Source organism: Chroicocephalus ridibundus, chromosome 1 (genome assembly GCF_963924245.1).
Source record: "Chroicocephalus ridibundus chromosome 1, bChrRid1.1, whole genome shotgun sequence".
Lineage (NCBI taxonomy): Eukaryota > Metazoa > Chordata > Aves > Charadriiformes > Laridae > Chroicocephalus > Chroicocephalus ridibundus.
In genome coordinates, this window is record NC_086284.1 from 106,461,375 (window position 1) to 106,481,875 (window position 20,501).

General features: G+C 45.6%; 1 protein-coding gene across 5 annotated transcripts in view; it reads left to right on the forward strand.

Annotated features, from left to right (window-relative positions):
• The first annotated feature begins 665 nt into the window (after window positions 1–665).
• Window positions 666–20,501, forward strand: part of CYYR1 (cysteine and tyrosine rich 1) — a 64,623-nt gene continuing 44,787 nt past the window's right edge. For 2 of the 5 annotated variants that reach the window (XR_010072615.1, XM_063347168.1), the window contains exons 1-2: window positions 666–830; window positions 2,892–2,997. Coding sequence is in view for 4 of the 5 variants with exons in the window: in XM_063347168.1 (XP_063203238.1) it covers window positions 740–830; window positions 2,892–2,997 (197 nt within the window). In the remaining variant the exon portion in view is untranslated. Of the gene's footprint in view, window positions 831–1,954; window positions 2,001–2,565; window positions 2,591–2,891; window positions 2,998–20,501 lie in introns of those variants that run through there. The other 3 variants (XM_063347180.1, XM_063347187.1, XM_063347194.1) reach the window with 3 other exon arrangements.

Consider the following 20,501-nt stretch of genomic DNA (forward strand, 5'->3'; position numbering starts at 1 on the left):
CTTGAAAGAAAAAAAAAATCTTCGGAGTACGGTTCTGGCCTGCTGATGGAAAAATCTTTTAACAGATGTGTAAGGGAACAGCACGGACAGGCATACGTGGGCTTCGCAGCCATCGGCAGGGCGCCGCCGTGGCTCCCCGCGGCAGGGCAGGGCAGCGCCGGGACGGCTGCCGGGGGGGCGCCGGGGGGGCACCGGGAGAAGCCCGGTTCTGCCGTCGCCACGGCCGCCAGCAGCAGCGCCGGCGTCCCACCTCCCCCAGAGCCCGCCCCCTCCCACGCACCGCTTCTGCTTACAAACAAATCACCATTTTCATCCCTGTTTACAAACAATCGCGATTTCTATCCTCTCAGAAACCACCACCACTAAACGCGCACACACACACCTCCCCACGTCGGAGCGAGGCGGCGGGAGGCAGACGGGCGCGGCCCCTCACACCCCTCCGGGGCTCCCCCCGCCACCCCCGGCCCCGGGCCGAGGCGGACAAAGGCGGCGGGAGGCGGGGAAGCGTGAGGGGCCGCGACGGGCCGGGCCGCGACGGGGCGGCCCCGCCGCCGCCGCCACCCAGGGCGCCGCCGGGACAGCCCGCGGGGGGCGGCCCCGCCGCGGCGGGGGGCAGCGGGCTCGGCCCGGCCCGGCCCCGACGACGCCGCCCGCCACCGCCACCCTCCCCACCCCGGCCCGCCTCCGCGCCGCGCCGCGCCACGACGGGGCGGTCGGCGGCTCCGCGCCCGCCGCCGGCATGGAGGCAGCGGGGCGGCGCGGCCGGGCCGAGGGGCGGCCGGCATGGGGGGTGCTGCTGCCCCCTTTCCTCCTCCTCCTCCTCCTGGCAGGTCAGCGGGGCCGCGGGGAGGCGCGAAGCCGCAGGCAGCGGGGTGCGAGCGGGGCTGGGAGGGCGGCGGGGGCCGGGGCCCGGCGGTTTAAGGCAGGGGCGGGGGCTTCCCCTTCTTGCCGGTGATGGAACTGGCAGCCGGAGTTGGCAGAGCTCTGCGGGGTGTCTCGGCAGACCTCTCTCCGGGGCAGGGTGAGTCCCTCCCGGGCTGCGGGGAGGTTAAACCCGCGCCCTTCCCTCGGCAGAGACGCCGGGGGTGTCCCGGCTCCGCGCCCCGGGGCAGGGGCGAAGGCACCCCGCGGTACCGCCGGGTGCGGTGGGCGAGCGGGAGCCACGGGCGGCTGCTGGGCCGGCGTCCGGTGGAGTGGCCGTGGTTGGGTTGGGGGCAGAGATGGCGGCACAAGGGCTGGTGCCAAAAATGGGTAATGGCGCAGAAAGGCTGACGCCTTGGCATGGGGAGTGCTGCGAGGGCAGCAGTGCAAAAGCCTTGGCACCGGGAGCCCCATGCGTGGGCATGGCAGTCCTTCCCCATTGCTGCTCCTTCGCTGCAGGGCCCCTGCTGTTTGCTGGGCTCCCCTTTCCTTATGGAGATTGCCATCCCTCCGACTGCCCCGATCCACTTGTGGGTCTCCAGACTGGTGGGTTGGTTGTTCTGCTTTTTGGTGCAGGTGCGGGTCTCTCCTACAGGGGCAACTGCACGGGTTTGGGGCACAGATGCGTGAGTTGGCCCCTGGGCTGCCTCGCACAGCCCTCTCCGGCCCTCCCCGCGCTTGCTGCTTGTTTTCAAGCAGGCAGAGAGTGAGCAAGTTGAGAGAGCTGACTTAGTCTAACAAGCAAGGTTAAGGTTTTGGGATGGATGAGCCGTTCCCCACGCAGTCAATGTTCAAAGGAGCCTGGGGGCCAGGTGGGAACTTGCAGCCGGAGGTGGGTCGGGAAGGGGAGCGTGGCTGCAGCTGAGAGGAGATAACGTTGCCTGGATCCTGGTGCGCCAAAAGTTGGGCCAGCACAGATGAGAGACAGTAACGGGAGAGCGGGAACCCCATAGCACAATCTGCTGCCTGGGGAAGGGGAGCCATGGTTTATCGGGAATGCAGAAGTGTAGTTTGTCACCTTCGCTTTCAGGTCTCCACTGTGGCAGCGTGCGTTTGCATGACCGAAGAGGTGACCAAGGGTGTGTGAGGCAGGGGGTCCTTTTGGGTTCATCCAAGTGGTAGCTGAGGTCCTGGCAGTGGGGAAGGAGAGACTGGGATGAGATTCAGGAAGAGGATGCTTTTACAGTGCATTGGCAGTACCCAGAGACGAGAGGCCAATAGCTTTAAAATAGCTTCTCATGGCAACAAAAGAATGCATGTTCTTCCACGTTTCTTAGTTGTAAAGAGCTCTCATACTGTTGTTTCACAATTTGTGTTGTTCCTCAGCCCGGCAGGGCATCGCTGCTGGAAACATTTATGGCCCTGGGTGGGCAGGACCATCCTTGGCGGTGGGGCAGAGAGGGCACTGCTGACCCCGCTCCTGGGCACCGCCGTGCCACGCTGGCAGTGGCCACGGGGCTGGAGCAGCAGAGCAAGGAGAGCCGCTGCCAGCTGGCACGGGACGAAGGAGCCCGAGGCAGCTCTGATTTACACCCCGGGGTTGGGGCTGGGCAGAGACCGGGGGAGGCAGCCAGTTCCCATTCGGCTTCCTTCTCCTCTCCTGCAGCTCAGCGAGACAGGCAGCGCAGCCTCAGGTGTCCCTCTGCACTCCTTGCTGGAATGGAAAAAGGTGATCTGTGGCGTCTTGACGTTTCAAAATGCTCTTTTTTTTATTTTAAATGATTAAGTATGAGAAGGAGCTGATATGGCCAGATACAAAATACCCATACACAAAGTACCTAACTCTGAACTTCCTACTGAAGTGCAGAATGAGTGGGAATGGGCTGCCATTTGGATTACAGGGTCAGGTCGCGCCTCGAGTGAAGTCCTGTGATTGTATAAAACTGTTAGATTGCATTTTCTTTAAAGCTGTGCTGTACAGCATTTTGTTGTTGCTGCCATTTGACCGCATGAATGTTATTTTTATTCAGCAGAAGATTGTCTGGCTCAGTGTGATAATGACTGCAAAGCCTACTGCTGTGATGGGACTACTCCCTACTGCTGTTCGTATTATGCCTACATTGGGAATGTCCTTTCGTAAGTATATTTGCGCTTTCGAAAAAAACCCAATGTGCTGTGTTCATGGACTTGATGTAAAATCGGTTTGTGGGAAACTGTGTTTTGACAATAAACAGTGGCAGGGTTTGGGTTTTTTTGAGTTGGGTTTGGTTTGGGTTGTAGCTTGCTGGTAACAAACATCAGTATTCTTCTAAAGTCTCACGTAGCGCATATTTTTGAAGCATACCAGAAAGCTTGCTAAAATTGAGGGTTATGTCCTTAGCTTGTGTAGAATTATATAATTTGTGGACGTAAGCTTTAGAGGTGGTTAAGAACTTTGTTTCAAGCTCTTCAGATGAAAAGAACTGTGAATAGAAATCTTGTGGGTTTTGTTGAAATGCTTTGTTACAATACCTGAGTCAAACCACTATTCAAATGACTTGGACTTGAGATTATTTTTTCTTTTTTTTTTTCCTTTTTATTGACTTGTTTGGTTTTGTCAAGTGGTGTTTTGACTTTTGGTGGAATTTATTGAATAGATTCTAGGTGAGGGTAATCTGACCCTTTAACACTGCAGTATGAATAGCATGTTTCACAGTGCTTAAAAAAACCACAGCAGGTGAAATGAGGTGGGTATGAATATTTCCTATCTAGAGAAAAATAGAGGAGTAAAGTGTTGATCAAAAACACAGGCTCCAGTGCAGCTGTTAGCTCTGCATTGGTGAGGAAGAAGAGAAGCCTGCGTGCTAGTGTACCTGACTCTAGGCTCTGGGCTTAATTTAAGTGACAACCCATAAGTATTACACTCATGTACAAGGACAAATTTCAACAAAACATAAAATGTTGTTCTTCAAGACAGGGCATCTTACCTTCTGTTTCGTCAAGCCCACCAGTAATTTCCTTAACCTTTAGCATGCAGCCTGTGGCGTATTTTTGGTTTGTATTCTTGACTAAAACCAGCAAAGGAAAAAGAGGTATGTCATACGGACTGCTCAGTGCTTGGGGAGGAGTGAGTGGGAAGGTGGTAGCTGTTTTTTCTAAAACGGCTCCTCTGTTGCAGGTTTTGTTTTAGCCGTGGTACCTGGAGAACATGCCAGTGCTCCCTTCAGCATATTTTATAGCACTTTGAAGGAGTAGGCAGAGTGATGGTATTTTAATACAGAATTGATCCACAGTTTTTAAAGCAGATCAGACACTTCCTGAGCTAAAGTAAATAAAATGATGATAGAGCACCAGAATCCTTCATTCCTCTGGAAATAAAAAAGCGTGTACTTAAGATTGATTACTGTTGGAGAATGACAAGTGATTTTTTTTCCCCCGCTCACCTAGGGAATGTCTGCTTTGATATTTTTTTTCTTTTCTCATTCCAAATTTGCTTTCCCATTTACATGCGTGGAAGGAGGTGCAGTTTTTGAATATCTTATTCCAGCTCACATGTGGTTAGGAATGATGGACACAATAGCATAGGATGTTACATTATAAGAAAAAGGCTTCCCATAGAGCAACAAAGCAAGTGGATTTTGTGTCCCACTTCTCCGTGAACATCACTGGTATTTGTCTAGCCTGATGTCAGAGCTCTGCTTTGGAAAGGTTTGACCAGGGGATTCTTTAGAGTGACTGCTGAAATGTTCAAACCATGCCTTCAGTGCCAGGTTGACACCTAGTCTTTTGTATGTTTATTTAACAAATGTAAACAGCTATTGAATTAGAGCTGAGTGCAAGTGGCTGTGACACATGGGAAGGGTTCGTGTGTATCTGGATGATTTTGAATACTGGAGGGGCTCTTACAAGGGCCGTTTGCCACAACATGTCTCGGAGACATTTGATTCTTCTAATTTTTCATGGTTAAGTACTCCAATTCATAGACTCAAAGACCAGTCAGGAGTCATTATACTCCTCTGACCTGACATTTTGCCTGATTGAGCCATAGATTTATTTTTTTTTCCCTAAAAGCTGTTTTGGGTGTGTCTTCTTTAAACATGGGTAATCTCATTTTGAAAACTTCAGGCGTTAATGAGTTGACCATCTGTCCTGGTAAACTATTCTATAGTTCATTTACTAACATTGATGGGAAATTTTGCTGGGAAACGAAGGTTGAAATTCCTACTGTCAGCTCTTAACTTATCTGCAAGTTTGAAATGTGGCCTTAAATAGTCATCATGACAGCTCTCAACCTTATCACTGAGCTGGATGAACTCTGTCAGCCTCACATGTAAGATTTGCTTTGTTTTGTTTTGCCCTGCCCAGGGGTCAATTCTTTGGCCTTCCTTTGAGCTCCCTCTAGTATTTTCACTTCCCTCTTGAAGTGTGGCTAGAAGGGCTGAGCACGGGGTTTTGACAGAAGCCTTGCTAGGATTATTTTTTTCCTGTATCTTTCTTTGAGTCCCTATTTTGAAGGAGCTATCTGTGATGATCACAGAAGACGTAAATGAACTTGGCAATTTGTTACAGCTCCGAGTCCTTAAGTCACAGTCTTCAAAGCACGTCTCCTGCTTTAAGCCTGCAAACTATGCTTTGCTAGGGTTACTACCTTGCATTTAGTTGCATTGCAAAAGATGCTACTGTGACTTTAACTATGGTCCGTAAGAATAACCTTCTCGTTATTTGGCACTATATTGGTCTTTTTTTTTACGTGCAAGCTTTTCCCGCAGAAGTTTCATGTTGCCTCACTCACAAAATGACAAACTGATGAAGTTGCATTAGAAGAAGCCACTATCCCTGGAATTTGGAAATGGCCACTAGTGACTATCTGCTTTCTGTTAACTGTGTGTTGAAATCTTTCAAAGAACCATTTTTAATCCAACAAATAGGTGTCCTTATAATTCCACGTAATACTGTTCTTTATATATCCATCTTTTCCCATGTTGTCATTTTTGATCCTACTGTCTGCGCCAAACAATGGACTCGATCTGCATGGGTGCTTTCAGAAGTGCATTTTTGCTGTCTTAAGCATCATTAGTAGCCTTCAGTGTTGTGTTGGCTCCTCTGCTTCTTTAGAGGTTGCCTGTGCTTCATTTGTTTGTTCCTAATTTCTCTGCTTTCTCTGTTCTTTATAAATCTGCATGTCTTTCTGAAGTTTCTGCACTGTATCTTCTCTGGAATGTTTTTTTTTTCACAAGCGTAACTTTCTTTTGCGGTTTTGGAAAAGCCTTTTGGTGTGCAGTAGGTTCTTTTTTAAAAATTCTCTCTTTTGTTTCACGACTCTCACTCTTCTCTTTCTAGACCCATATGCCAGCAATTGCTCAAACAGACTATAAACACCAGGCAATAATGTATATACTGATTTAAAAACGAGTCAGTGTGACTAGTTCATGATCATTGATACTTAAGTTGCTTGTAGCTTTTAAGTGATGAATTAACTCTCTTCACTCATTAAAATGAGATTCAACATTGAGATATTCCATGTAGGGTTTTAGAATTTTCTGTTTTAAGAAATCATCATCTTTTTAGGACACTGGGGAATTATTTTTTTTCTTTAGTCAGATGAGGTTTTCAGCAAATATCCTCTAGGCTGTGTGCATCTGTGATTAGCCTGTTTTTCTTTCCACATACGAAGAACAGATGCGGAGTTAACGGCTCACTCTAGTATGAGGATTTCAGGGCCTGTAAGAGATGTTCCAGTAACTCCATCTTTAGTTGGACTACAGGTATAATCTGTAAGCATTCAAGGTCTGTGATTGAGTCATCTGTAATCCCATGAGCGTCTCTAATGTAAAGTAACACATCCTTCCTACTCCTCGCCCCCCTTCATGATACCCTTTCAGAGCAAGTTGTTACAGCATTAACGTTCCAGATATATTTCCCTTCCTACTACTTTTCAATAGCTACAGCCTGTCATTATTTCCTCTGATGCATATGCATTTCCTCCTATTTATTTGCCCAGCATCTAATGCTTCATGGTTAGCCCTTCTAAAAATGCTTTTTTCTTGGAAGAATTACAGATTTCTGTTTGGACTTGTGCAATATATCGGAGCTGTGTCTGTGGGATGGAGAAAGAGGTGCAGGGATGTTCGAGTGCTGAGACTGTACCTCCTGCCCACCGTTTCGACTCCCCACCAGAAGGGTGGAGGCACCCTTCCGAGTCATCAGCATCTCCCCAGCCCTTGGTATCAAGAAACTGAAACTGCCCTCCTCCTCGTCAGCTAGTTTCTAAGCTATTGAATCATTTGTGACTGACCTTTTAACAATTTCGCTCTGCTTCTGCTACCAGGCTAGGGACTGCAAGGACTGCAGCATGTTTTCTTCCGTGACAGATGCTCCAGGTTTGCCCACAACAGTATCTCCCTAACTAACCAACCGGCAGCATTTTGCCTTCTGTCACTCAGAGGAATTGGGAGACATCTGGTTATTGCCTTCAGCTCCAGCCTCAAACCCCAGAGCTCCTCAGAGGTGGCAGTCGGTACAAAAGGGGTTTCTTCTGCAGAACCCAGATGTCTATGTTTGAGTGTTTCTGACAGTGCTCTTCGTATTTGCTCCTGAGAGGCCCCAGATTGTCTGGCCCTCATGCTTATCCAGGTGGATTTTCTGTGGGCTAATTGCCAGTTTAGTCATTCCCACCACATTGTGCCTTGTGTTTATCATCTCCCACAGGTAACTTTTGCGCCGTGGGGAGCTCTCTGGGCAGCGATGTCAATAGTTGCATATTGTCGGGGGTGCTTCTGGATGCTGCCTTTGCTCTTTCACATCACTTCACAGCCAGCGGCTGTGAGTTGCTGTGAAATGATCCCAGATTCCAGGTAAATAATGGAGCAAAGAGGACAAATAGTCCAGCTGTTCTTTCAAATTAATACTGCTGTGCCAGTTGAATATTCAGCGGAAATGATGGGACTTACACCCAGATTTAGCCCACAGTATTTAAGAAAACTCACTGATAAAATATTCAGCCCTGGTGATTGGTCCATATTTTCCTGGATAAGTCTTTAAGGGTAGTAAGCTGGTATATTGGCTTAAGGAGAAGAAGAAAGCTAAGATGCAGTGATGCTACATTATATTGCAAAGTGTATGAAGTTTCTTGGTAAATGTCTTCACAATGACTTACTGTAAGGCAACTTTCATTTAGAAAAGCGAAACAAAGTAAAACACATGATTCCAAGGACTTCAAAAGTAACTGGAGGATAAAGTAACTAAAAACTTTAGAGAACTGTAATCTTATTACAGGTTTTGAATGGTGATTTGCAAGAGAGTAGGTGGAAAAATCTTACTAGGGATAATGAGGAAGCAACAGCCTGCTCTGACCGCTGAAATATCAGGTGTTATTTACATGAACTTAATGTATGTTGGAGGGGGTGATTTTTTTGGGTGGGTTTTTTGTTTTAAGTCTAGAGGTTGCACAATGTGGCCAGGAAGGAAGGAAGGAAGGCAGACAGAGAGAATGGGAGGAAAAGAGGCAGAGAATACATTTTGTGTAAAAATTGTGTACATGCTTCAGCCTGAAGAAAAAGTCATGTGTAGTGTATCTGCGTGTGGCATTTGATGTGAAGTACTTGATTATATCCAGTAGTACTTTTGAGAAAAGCAGCTGACCTCAGAGAATGCCATTTTTGTTCATGAAAGGAAGAATATCCCTTAAGCTGATTCACTTGATATGAGAATATGGGTTGGAGGGTGGGTATGGAGGAGGAGTGCACCAAAGGACAGAATTAACATTTTAAGAGTTCAGAATATAGAGATGTAGTCTCTGGAGTTCATAGTGAATAAAAAAAAATAATAATCAGGAAGCTTGGCATTCGCTGTAGATTCCAAATAATTAAAATTAGACACTTTCAGGCATCCCACAGTAAATATGTGAAGCAGCATATGGGCTGGGGTTGATTCTGTGTCTGCAGTAGAGTTGTATGGTACTCTGCTTAAAATAAAATTGTGTTCCTCTCCATCAACATAATGTTCAAAATTTGCCACGATTGAAGCACTGTGGGACAATATGTAAAACCGCAATTTACCTGGGAGTTGCCATTTTATGTCTCTGGCTCTGTGACTTCTGATAAGATGCCAGAGGTGCCCCAAAAGCCTAGTTCAATAATTGTTTTTTTCCATTTGGCTTGAGTTGTGGCTTCTGATCAGGTGAGTCTCCCTGAATGAGCACACGGAGCAGAGCCTGAGGATGCTTGTGCTGAGTGCTGGGGGCTGGCTGTAAACGTGTCATCGGCAAGGGCAAGACTCTGATAATTAGACTAAAACCATTTCCCTTTCATTCTAAGAGGTGAACAGCAGTTCAGCCTTTTAATCCTTGGTCATAAACATCTGGAGTACCTGTGGAAAGATGCTATCCGTGCGTCAGACGGGGAAAACCTCTGCAAGAGAGGTATCCAGCTTTCTCTGTGCAGGGGGTTGATCAGCCGCAGCTTAGAGAAAGACCACATTTTCATTGTAAGATCTGCTGGAGAGAGAACTGGTATTCGAAATGTGACCTTTGCGAAGCGATTGAACTTCCCGTTGTTTTTTGTTCCGTGCCTATTGTCCCAGTTCATATCCTTCAGCAGAGAATGTGTAATCAGATTTACGACCAGAGCAGTGTCTGCTCTTAACAACGGCTGCAGAGGAAACCCTTGTCAGCACCAGCACAGGGCGCCTCTTCTTTAGCCCTCTGTGTTTTCATTTCTGACCCTGTGTTGTGACAAGCAGCTCAGAATGCAAAAAAACTGGTTTTGTTTGCCAAACTGCAGCTCTCAAAAGTTAGCTCCCGCTTCAGGTCTCCCACCTCTTTTTTTGGGGGGTGTCTGACTAACTGTTTTGAAATGGTTGGGACTAATTGGACCGGGTGCTTTTGTTTGTTTGATCGGTTTTGGAAGTTTAGGGGGTTTTATTTTAGTAGGTAGCCATAAGAACCGGAATACTCTTTTTAGTGAAAACTGGAAGCCTTTGTAAACATGCAAGTTCAGTTGTTCATACGAAAAAAGGCTAGCATGGTTTTGTGCTAAAACTTGAGTTGTTGACATCCCTGTGGATCATCTGTTTCTCATCATTTAGAAGAGTGTTAGAATTTGGCCTGAAAATGGAAGCATTAAGGTATAAATCACTGTAATGCTCTCCGTGGCTTACAGAAAACTCTTAAGGGGGAAAAATAAACATTCATAAGGAATTCAGTGAAATTAGCTTGCTTATATGCACGGTTTATTTTGAAAAGATTTTTCGGTGAAAAGGAGAGATAATTTTGTGTTTATCACTTGCAGTGGTCTGTTTTGGAGGCCTGTAGGATTTTCCCATAAGGTTTGGTCATGTAAAAGATAAATGTTTTCTTAACACTTAGTAAGACTGATGTAAAGACTGAGCCTGGGGATTACACTGATCACAAGAATACTGTCCTTTCTTCATAAGAATTTTACCTTTTGTCTGTTATTTTATACACACACCCCCCCCTTTCCCTTTTTCAAGTTGGGGAAGGGTCCACCTCTGAATTCAATAAGAATCTGTAGCTTTGTTCAGACATCTGTACATCCAAAGCTTGTGAGAGAATTCAGGTAGTCTGCTAGGCACCAGTTCAGCAAAGCAGTTAAATGCATTTATAACTTCAAGGCAGTGAGTAAATGCAATGGATAGAGTCCTCATCATGTTGAAATCAATAAGCTAATTACTTTAGTGGGGATTTCATGCACTTGGCTCTAATGGGACAAGCTATAAGCTCAAGTACCTTGTTGAATCCAAGTGTAAGAAAAACCCCATTCTCCTTTCCTCTTCTCTCTTCTTTTCTCTTCTTTTCTCCTTTTCTTTTCTTTTCTTTTCTTTTCTTTTCTTTTCTTTTCTTTTCTTTTCTTTTCTTTTCTTTTCTTTTCTTTTCTTTTCTTTTCTTTTCTTTTCTTTTCTTTTCTTTTCTTTTCTTTTCTTTTCTTTTCTTTTCTTTTCTTTTCTTTTCTTTTCTTTTCTTTTCTTTTCTTTTCTTTTCTTTTTCTTTTCTTTTCTTTTCACTGTGGTACCTTCCGTGTTCACTGCTACTTCATGCTCCCTTGCTCCCTGTTCAAGTGCTGCTTAGGTGTGTCACTCCTCGAGGGTCAGGAGATACACAGGACAAATCCACCTCAGCTGACTCATCCAATCCCTGCACATCCAATGCATACATGCCTCCTCTAGCCCCAACTGGAGAATTTCTGTTTATTGCCTAATTCTGAGATTTCACTGAGCTCGTGGGATTCTCAGAGGATTAGTCTGTTGCATTTTGTACTGGTTGCTCTGTAGTAAGATCACACCAACTCAGAGCAGGGTTATTAATGAAGATAATTCTGGGTCAAAAGCTGTGCAAGAGGGCCGTTTGGTGCTGCGCACGGCGTAATTGCAGCCAATCCAAATAAAACCTGTAGCACTAATTCAATATTTGAACAATATTGTCCTAGAAAGATAAACTCTCATTCTAATCTTAATGTGTCTCTTTAAGGGAAGGAAACAAAGTTCGGCGTATATAAGTGAGTTATTAAAAATTAAAGGAAATGAACTATTAATTCACAGGGCAGCCACAACTTCCTCCGAGATTTATAACCTCATCGAGATAGAAATTCCACAGTTCATGTAATCTTTAGAAATTCAATGAAGTTTTCTCCATTATTTTTCTCTCTTTATAAAAGAAAAAAGTTGTGACGTTTACTTTCAGAATCTCTTCTGCTATCCTAAAAACCTCTTTTTTTTTTCCTGTAATGAATTATTTTTGTAAAATACAATATTTCTCCTGGGACTTACTCTTTACATAAGTGTTTAGTATGGGATGGGGTGGCACTAATACCACAAACTGGACAGGCAAGTTTCATCATCGTGTCTCCCTCTGTTGGCTCATCCACACAGATAGGAGATTTTTACTGCTATCATTAAATGGAGTTATTCCTTTTGCTCACAAGGGAGGGTTGGTTTAATGCTGAATGTTCCAGCTTCTCTCTCTTTATTGAGGCCCACGGTACAGTTTGTCACGAGCACAAGAGGTACTAAGGATCTACAGCTATTGTTGAAATGTCTGTTCGTCAGCCAAAACGCAGTGAACCTTATTTTTAGGTGCCTTGTGGACTTGCTACACTGCTATTGAAGCGTGAAGGGACTGTGCAAACTATCTGTACTCCAGCCCTTTATACAGTCCATGGTCAAGGTGATCTAATGAAGGTATAAGTAGGGTACTGCTGCCCTGTAGCTATTTCCAGCTGCTGAGCAGCCCATAGGGCACCGGTGTTAGTAAACTAGGTCTATAAAACGCAGTCCCAAATGTCTGTGCCTATGCTATCACATTAACTGCAGGTTTGGTCTCTGATACTCTCTACTGGTTGTTCCTGTTGTGCCTGGGCATTTGACTTTTTCCTTCCAACAGCAGGTTAGAAAGGGCTTGAATGTAAGCAGTGTCCCTTCCTTCCTTCCCCTCACCACTGGCAATCCCTCCTCCTCCTCAGTAAAAGGAACAGAATAGAAATAATCCTTTGGGACAGGAGGGAAGCAGTTAGCCTTGGAGAGTGGCATGTCGCCCCATGGAGGGGGAGTCACCTCTGTCTTGCTCTTCAGAGGACAGAGTCCCCCAGGAGCAGTTTGCAGCCCACCGGGTAAGGTAACGTAAACTGGGGAGAACAGGAACAATGCCAAGGAGAGGGGAGGGGGTGGCAGCTGCTGCCTGTTACCTTTTCTACGTGATGTGTATATGTATATACATATGTATACATAGAATCACAGAATCGCCTGGGTTGGAAGGGACCTTTCAGATCAAGTCCAACCATCAACCTAACACTGACAAAACCATCACTAAACCATGTCTCCCAGCACCACGTCTACCTGTCTTTTAAATACCTCCAGGGATGGCGATTCCACCACTTCCCTGGGCAGCCTGTTCCAATGCTTGATAACCCTTTCAGTGTAGAAATTTTTCCTAATGTCCAATCTAAACCTCCCCTGGCATAATTTAAGGCCATTTCCTCTTGTCCCGTTGCTTGTTACTTGGGAGAAGAGACTGACCCCCACCTCTCTACACCCTCCTTTTAGGTAGTTGTAAAGAGCAATAAGGTCTCCCCTCACCTTCCTTTTCTCCAAGCTAAACAATCCCAGCTCCCTCAGCTGCTCCTCATAAGACTTGTTCTCCAGACTCACAGGCCGTGGAGCCTGCAAGCCCCCCTTGCCGGGAGCGCTACAGCCCAGACGGACCCTGTGACTTTGCCTGGGGTGGGGAATGGGGAGGAGGGAGGAGCGCTGCAAACGCTCATTCCCGTGTCACGGCACCTCTGCAATGGACCTGTGGAGAAAAAGAGAAGCAGAAATATTCTGACAGCAGGCTGAGGAGAATTCGGGCAAGCAATGGAGAGACCCAAAATTAATTACTCATGTATAAGTAGCACTTATAATGTGATGATGTTTAAATGGTACATGACTGTAGCTCTTAATTCTTTTGTTTGTATCAAATCCTTCAAGTCCCTGAGCTTTTGGGCATCTCCTCATCTGCTGCTTTGGAAATGCAAGAGGAGAGAAAAAAGGCAGCCAGCATAAATTTAACACTTAACTTTTCATTGTTGGGACTAAAGCAACTCTAATAGTATTATGTACAAGACCTTGTTGAAATACATCTCTTGGAATCTTTGAGGTTTTCCTGGAAGAACAACAAGAATTTTGTTAGTGTGATATTTTGTATGAAGAATACAGCTTTTTTGTAATCATCTTTGCTTTCGACTTGTGTAGCATATCATTTTCCAAGGGTTTCAAAACACTTACGATTGTCAGTTGTTTCAGTTTTGTGCTCACAATATCCTGTCAGGCAAGGCAGCAGCATCTGGGCATCATTGCCTGCCTGCCATCCTGCTGGTGACGGCTCCTCAGTTCTGAAAGCAGTGTAAGCTACCACAAATAAAGATGAATTATTTGAGTTATGGGCAGAATTTTGATTACTTGGAGCCAAAGTTTCATGTCTGAATATAGCCATTGAATATGCCATTGGTAAGCGTGTTCAGATGAAAACCGTGACAACCTCTTGGGTTGGAGAATGGCCTTGCGTGTGAGGAGTCCCTGCGTGCCACGTCCAGCACAAAAGCACTCTCAGCTGTGAATGGGAAGCCTTGATGTTAATCTGTTCGAAGTAATTAACAACCTTCCCACAAACCTATTTTGTCAGAGCACCTCATGTGCAAGCATTGCATTCTTTTAAGTCAACAGTTATTTTTGCCTGCCTTTCTGTTTGCCGACATCTCTGCTCTGGGGCACAGTTTTCCCGCACTGCAGCGTGCCGACCGCTTGCTATGCTGCCTGGTGCTAGTCCCCAGAGACCTCAGTGAGGCTGCATCTGATGATAGCTAATATATTTACATGGCTGAAAGCTAATATTGTTTGTTCGGTCCATGGCGGTAACCCTGTGTTTGGCTTGGAAATAGCTGGCCTATTTACATAAACTGAAATTATGAAAATGGATGACAGGAGCGCCAATCTGCTTACCTCGCATTGCTTTCCTCCGGTGGCTCCTTGCAGGGATAATTTGATATTAAATTCCAGTGGAGAGTGAAAGAATAGAGCTTCAAGGGGACAGGGGATGGATGAAAAGTTATGGCCCTCGTTCTCTGTTTTCAGCAACATTTAAAATTGTCTGAAGTAAAGCGTAATATCTCTTTGTTCCCAAGCCTTCACGGTTGTTGAACAAAACTTAATGTTGAATTAGCATATTTCCAGAAATGTAATAAAATGTCAGCTTGACAATAATGCTTGCAAAATTGCTATATGACAGGGGTGCTGTAAACATACTGGCATGTCTGCTGTATGTTTCGAATAATATTAAGATAATGTGTTGAGACTAGGAGGGGAGCTATGGTATTTAACATCTATGTTTGGTAAGCTTATGTTGTCGCTGTCTTGTAACATAATTTATTTTACATTAAAATTCCATATTCTCCTTCACGAAAGGAAATTTTTCCTGCTTGCTCCTCAGGCCCCTCCCCAGTCATCCTTTCATCTGAAGTAGGTGCGTGAGGAAGCGTTATCAGCTCGTGGAATGGCCTCTGGGGCTCGGCTGCCTGCTCTAGCAGAGCATGGATTTGATGACCTGGGAAGGTCCTTTCTCATTAGCCACAGAAGTAAGAATTTGTTCCATTCTGGGCCTGGTCTGATCAAACATTTTGAAGCCCTCAGCAAGCTGGTAGGTAGAAGGTCTCTCTCCGGTATTCCTCTGCAGTCGCTTACAAGCTGACCTCCAGGCTGGCATCTGCACAGCAGACAGTGATCAGTATTGTTTATCCAGTGTGGACAACCACCTCTGGGTGTCAACTGGCCCGTGCACTGCTAGGGAAACAGCCCCGGTTTACATTACTCCCATTTGTCAAGTTACAAAGTGAATTTGTTTGGGTTTTTGAGCCATGCATCCTTGTTTAAAGGAGGGATGGCCTTTTTTTTTTTGCCTCCAACAAGGGAGGTTTTGTTCTGCGTGTCTGTGAGTCATTCCCCAGAAGGATGCCCCAGTAGGCATACGAAGAGCCCTACGATCCCCTGTAAAGGGCTGGGTAGCCATGCTGGGGAATCCCGCTCAGGCAGGTGGGTGGTGGGAGACTGCAGGGGGGCTCTTGTGATGACCACTCTGTGCTGAGTGCCCACTAGATCGTCAGATATTTTCAGGAGTTCAGAAAAATAATACCTGTAGATTTTCTCCATGTCATTTGAAATACGTAAGGTACAGGTACAGTCAGGTACCTTTGAGTTAGTATCAGTTAAGTTTCTGTATAATTCTGGTTTATTTTCATTGCAGAGATTTTTTGTCATCACAGAGCTACTTCCAATCCCAAATAACTCCAGGAACTTGCAATGACTAGGTTAGACTCTCATTAAAGATTGGCTTACCTCTTCTGTGAAGAAGTTGCGTTACTTGGATGTTCTTGTTGCTTAAAAGATGGGGAGGTTGCTCCATGGGGGAGAGGCTTGCTGGCTTATCCAGAAAATCACCAGGACTCCTTCTGAGGAGCTTCCAGCTGCCCCAACTGCGTGAGGGAGAGCAGGGCTGTGTCAAAGGTGGAAAACTGCTGCCTGGTACTCTCTTGCTGTACCTTGTATACTGGGGTTTAAAGGAGAATTGCTCATGGCATTTGTGCTCCAATAATTGTAGGAAAACAGCAGGTTGCATGTCGGTAGCTATGAGCTCCTCCCCTGAGTGAGCTCTCTTGGCAGGTGCCTGACCCTGCTGCCCATCACTGGTAGATACCTCCATTTCATCCTCCCTGTCCTGCCCATGGTGCCGTGCTCCAGGAATGGCACAGTTCTGGGTGCGTTGGTCCAGCCTGGTGCTTGGCCTTCGCCTGGCGAGTAAGGGGTGGCTGGAGGGGCCTCCCCAGGAGAGGCTGGGACCTCGACGGAGAGGACATGGAGACCTTGCAGGTGGGTGAGGACATGCTCTCGCTGCATAGGTGGCCTCTTGCACCTTCCCAGTAGGCTCCCAAGGCCACCCCTTCGGGATACAGCCCTTGCATTGATGGAAAATGCAAGTAATTGCTTTTAGCTAACATAAAAGTAATTACTGCTCTGTGAGACCAGTAACTGGAAAGCAAGTTAGCAGTTAGCGGCCGCTGTTTAAATCTGAAGGCGCTAACCCTCAAGTGAGGGTTTTCACTTTGACTTCGTTAGGTGTCAGTAATTTAATGTATGTTGCTGATAGGGCTTTGTAATGAGATACCGTTGTTTTTCCAGGCTGAATACTTGCTGTGCTCACAAAAAACACTGGATGTGTGGATATGTGAAACAAGTCAGCTGATTTATTACTGTTATCTGTCACTCGCATTGAATGGTTTTAATAACTGCCAGAACTAACAGCTCCTTCATAACCACCAGTAGCACTGCTATAGCTGTTGCTATATTTTTATCACTCCGCTGTGTCACGATATACAAACTGTCAATTAACTGGGCAAAATCCTCAAGTCACTTGATGCTGACATGCACTGGCTGAAAACATGGTCCAGCATGAGAAGAGCTAGGAGATTTTCCTTCAAAATTGGCAAACAAAATCTTTCGGGCTGCCTCTGGCCGATTCAGAAGAGTGTTGTGGCAGCTCCACCACCATAAGGATTCCCTGTGATCCTCTGGCCATGCTCAGGTATGAGAAGTACCTTTTTCCTTGGTATGGTCAACAAAATCCTCATATTACCTTCGCAAGAGCAACACAAACCAAATGCCTGTCCTATAAAATGGGGATTGGAGCTTTCTCCCCCTGTGAATTCAAATCTTCAGCTTTGGGTTTTGTGCTGTGACCTACTTAAGAAGTTGCTTGAGGCTGAACTTCAAACTGGCCCCTGTTTTGTAGCCAAGTGTTTTATCCTTGTGGTTTTTAGCTGCTTCTTCCTCAGAAAATAGCCAGCTGATTTTAGTTTTTGTCTCTGTCCCACCTGCCTGGCCTGCCGGTGGACATGGACAGCACTCATGACGACTGCAGCAACACAAAAGCCTCAGCCGTGAGCACATCCCTTGGAAGAGCTCCCTTTGCCTGGCGTTTGCTCTTCTGCTGTAGCAGCTCCAAACAGACTCAGGAGCCAAAAGAAAAACAGATTGGGCTAGAAAGTGCAGCCTGTCCACCGCAGGACCGTAACGGTTCAGAGGAAAAAGCTCTGCTTTCTCTTCTTCGCATAGGCACAGTATCATCGCTGCTGTTCCCCAGGGGGACAATGCTGTGCTTCTCTTGCTGTAGGGGTGTGTGGAGGCACGGATCAGCCGTCCCAAGGAAGGTTGGGCTGCAGCCTATGGGTGGGAGCTGTCATTACCTCTGCCCAGGGAGCAGAGCTGCAAGCAGGACATCTCTTCAGAGGAAGTAGTGCACTGCAGCATCCTCAGCCCTAAATTCCTGCTGCTGCCTCTCCCAGGCTGGGAGCCCCATCCTCCCAGGTGGTGTTTGTCCCAGAGCCGTCTGTCCCTGTGACCAGGATCCCAGCCCTTTTCTCCATGCCATGTGCCAGGGAAGCGCTCTCAAGGGACAGATCGGTGACCTTCCACAGGACGCCACCATTGTGTAACTACTTCATTAAGAAGTTAAAAGGATTAAGAACTGTCTGACATGTCAGAAAGTGAAGGCAGCAAAGAATTATCGTGTAATGAGGGCTGTTCGCAGTGAGGTTCTTCGGGGATTAGTACTAGCACTGAAAATTTTCCAATTCCAGTCAGGACCTAGGATGTAAATGCAAAATCCCTGGTCCTAAATGTGTGTGTGTGAGAAAGATACATTTTAAATGAATGCACTTTGGAAGTTCTCAGGTGACAGATTTAAGGGGGTTTCTGTGACCTTAATTTGTTCCTCTTTTGTACACTTTGTGGTGCAGCTTTCAATTACGTGGTTATCACCAAGCTGTGGGATTGTAACGTTCGTAAATGTCTTGCAGGGAGATGTTTTCAGTGTATATCTCTATACATGTATATCTCTATACAGATTCAAACTTGGCCCCTTAAGGCGTATTGCATGCAGTAGTGCAAAAGGTCCCCTCTCTGATGTTGCTATGGGAGGTTTCAGACCTGTAAGTTGCTGGGGCCTTTGGTGGCCAAAATTCTTTACCAGCTCATATGAAATATGTTGCTGGCCTTATTCCAGCTGTTACTGTTCATCAGAGCTGATGCCAGGCGAAATATTAGTTGGGTAGCTCAAATGGGATGCACAAGGGCCAGAGAGCTGAGGGTGCCCTCTACTTGGAGCAGCAGTACCTCCTGGCCAGGACAAACAACAACTAGAAAAGCAGTACAGGGATGCCTTTTTCTTGTTTTCTGTGGCATAACTTTTCTGAACACAAACAAAATGTGTTCTCCTGTGATGTTAGCATGTTAAGAAAAGGCAATAAAAATTTCAGCGTTCTAATTGTCATTTTTATTGTGGTGTTTCAGGAATTCAGTGACAATACAATGAGAAATGGCCTGTGCAACTTAATTACAAACATAGCAAAGTGCTTTCCAGCCCTTATGTTCAAAAGTGTTTAGGGATCCCAGATCCCGTTTTTGTGTATCCAGCAAGAGGCTTACTTCCAGAGGAAAGGCTCTGGGAGGCCTCAGAAGACTCAGACTTTCTGCAGGTGGTCTCCTGTGGAGTCACCCCAGGCTTTTGGGACACTTGCTTTCCCTGACCAAAGTTCTACCCCCTATATTAGAAAACTGCAGGTCTTTCTGTACTTTGAGTTCAGTGCACTTACTTCCTGACTTTTTAGTCATGGCACCATGGCTATTTCCTGTTCCTTTTAAAAAAACAAAACAAAACAAAACAAAAACAAACAAAAACAAAACAAAAAAACCCAAACAAAACAAACAATAAAATAAAATAAAAAAAAAAAAAAACCAACAGAAAACACACCCCCTTCAAAAAGCTCTTGCATTTTCTGCTCGCTCAATTACTCTGATTGTTATCCCTCCATAGTCTCCACTAACCTCTTTACATTTTTTCTGCTAAACCATGAAATATAATAAACAAACTCTTAATCAGATGTGACTGCATTCCTATATTTGAAAGCTGTCCAAAATGGTGAATTAAATGGGGGAGGGAGGGCAGCTTTGGATTGTGCTGTGATCTCCGATAGTCAAATATAGGTTGAAAACTCCTTTGAATTAGTGCCATCAGATGTAATATAAAATACCTAGAGTTTCAGGGCATCTTCTCAAATAAAGGTCAAGAAGAGAGTGAAAATAAGCTCTGTCGTGTTTGAAATAGATTTCGGTAACAATATATTCATTCTCTTAAGCTACTTAGCATATTTTTCATAGCAGTGTTATATTTAATCTGTTGAAACAGGATTTTTATAGTTGTATTTTTAGCAAGATTTTTTCAAGACTGTCTTTTAAAAAAAATTTAAAATCTGCATTTATATGTCTGTCTCAGCCTTAATTTCTACAGTCTGAAAACAGATTTCCAGTGGTCCTGAAAATGCCAGCTTGATTTATCTTGAAGTCAATAGGAGTCTTGTTGAGGCTGTAGAACTGGACTGGTAATAAATACCTCTGGTCTATGTGCACAGCAATGGTTGATGCTTGGTTCATGTGTGCCATTTTAATCTCTGAAATAAAATAGGTGGTTGGAACCTGATCATCATAGCAGTGCATTATCAGTGTAGGATCTTTGTGGCATTCTTCCATTTCTTCGTGAAGCAGGAGGTCATACCATCCACCTTCATGCAGTAAATGGCCTCTAGAAATTTGTCCAGAAACTATCTGCTGAAGGGGACCACCTTCCGCATGGTTTACTACACAGATCTAGCAACTTTAAGAAGATATTGCCTTGATGTAAAGCCTCTCCCACCCGTATTCAGGGTGAATTTACTGTTTTGCTTCTTTGTAACTTCTCAAAGTGTTTGTTTATTCCCTGGGAAATCAGTTGTTGGCCTGCATCTTGCCATTTCGTAGCTCTGGCAAGTGATGGGTTTGGTTTACTTTATGTAATTGTATTAATTCATGGTAAGCTGTCTGTCCAGAGGAGCTCACAAAGGTAGCGGCAGAGCTCAGCAGGCAGGTATGAGACACGAGGGGTGATGGTGGAGCACATCTGGCCCTTCCAGGGAGGCGTCGTGTTTGAGGAGAGGCAGGAAAGGGATAGCAGAGGTTGTCATCCTCCAAATATAAGCTCCACTTCCCAGGGATGTTTCTTCTGTCTTGCACAGGGACCTGCAGGGTGTGGG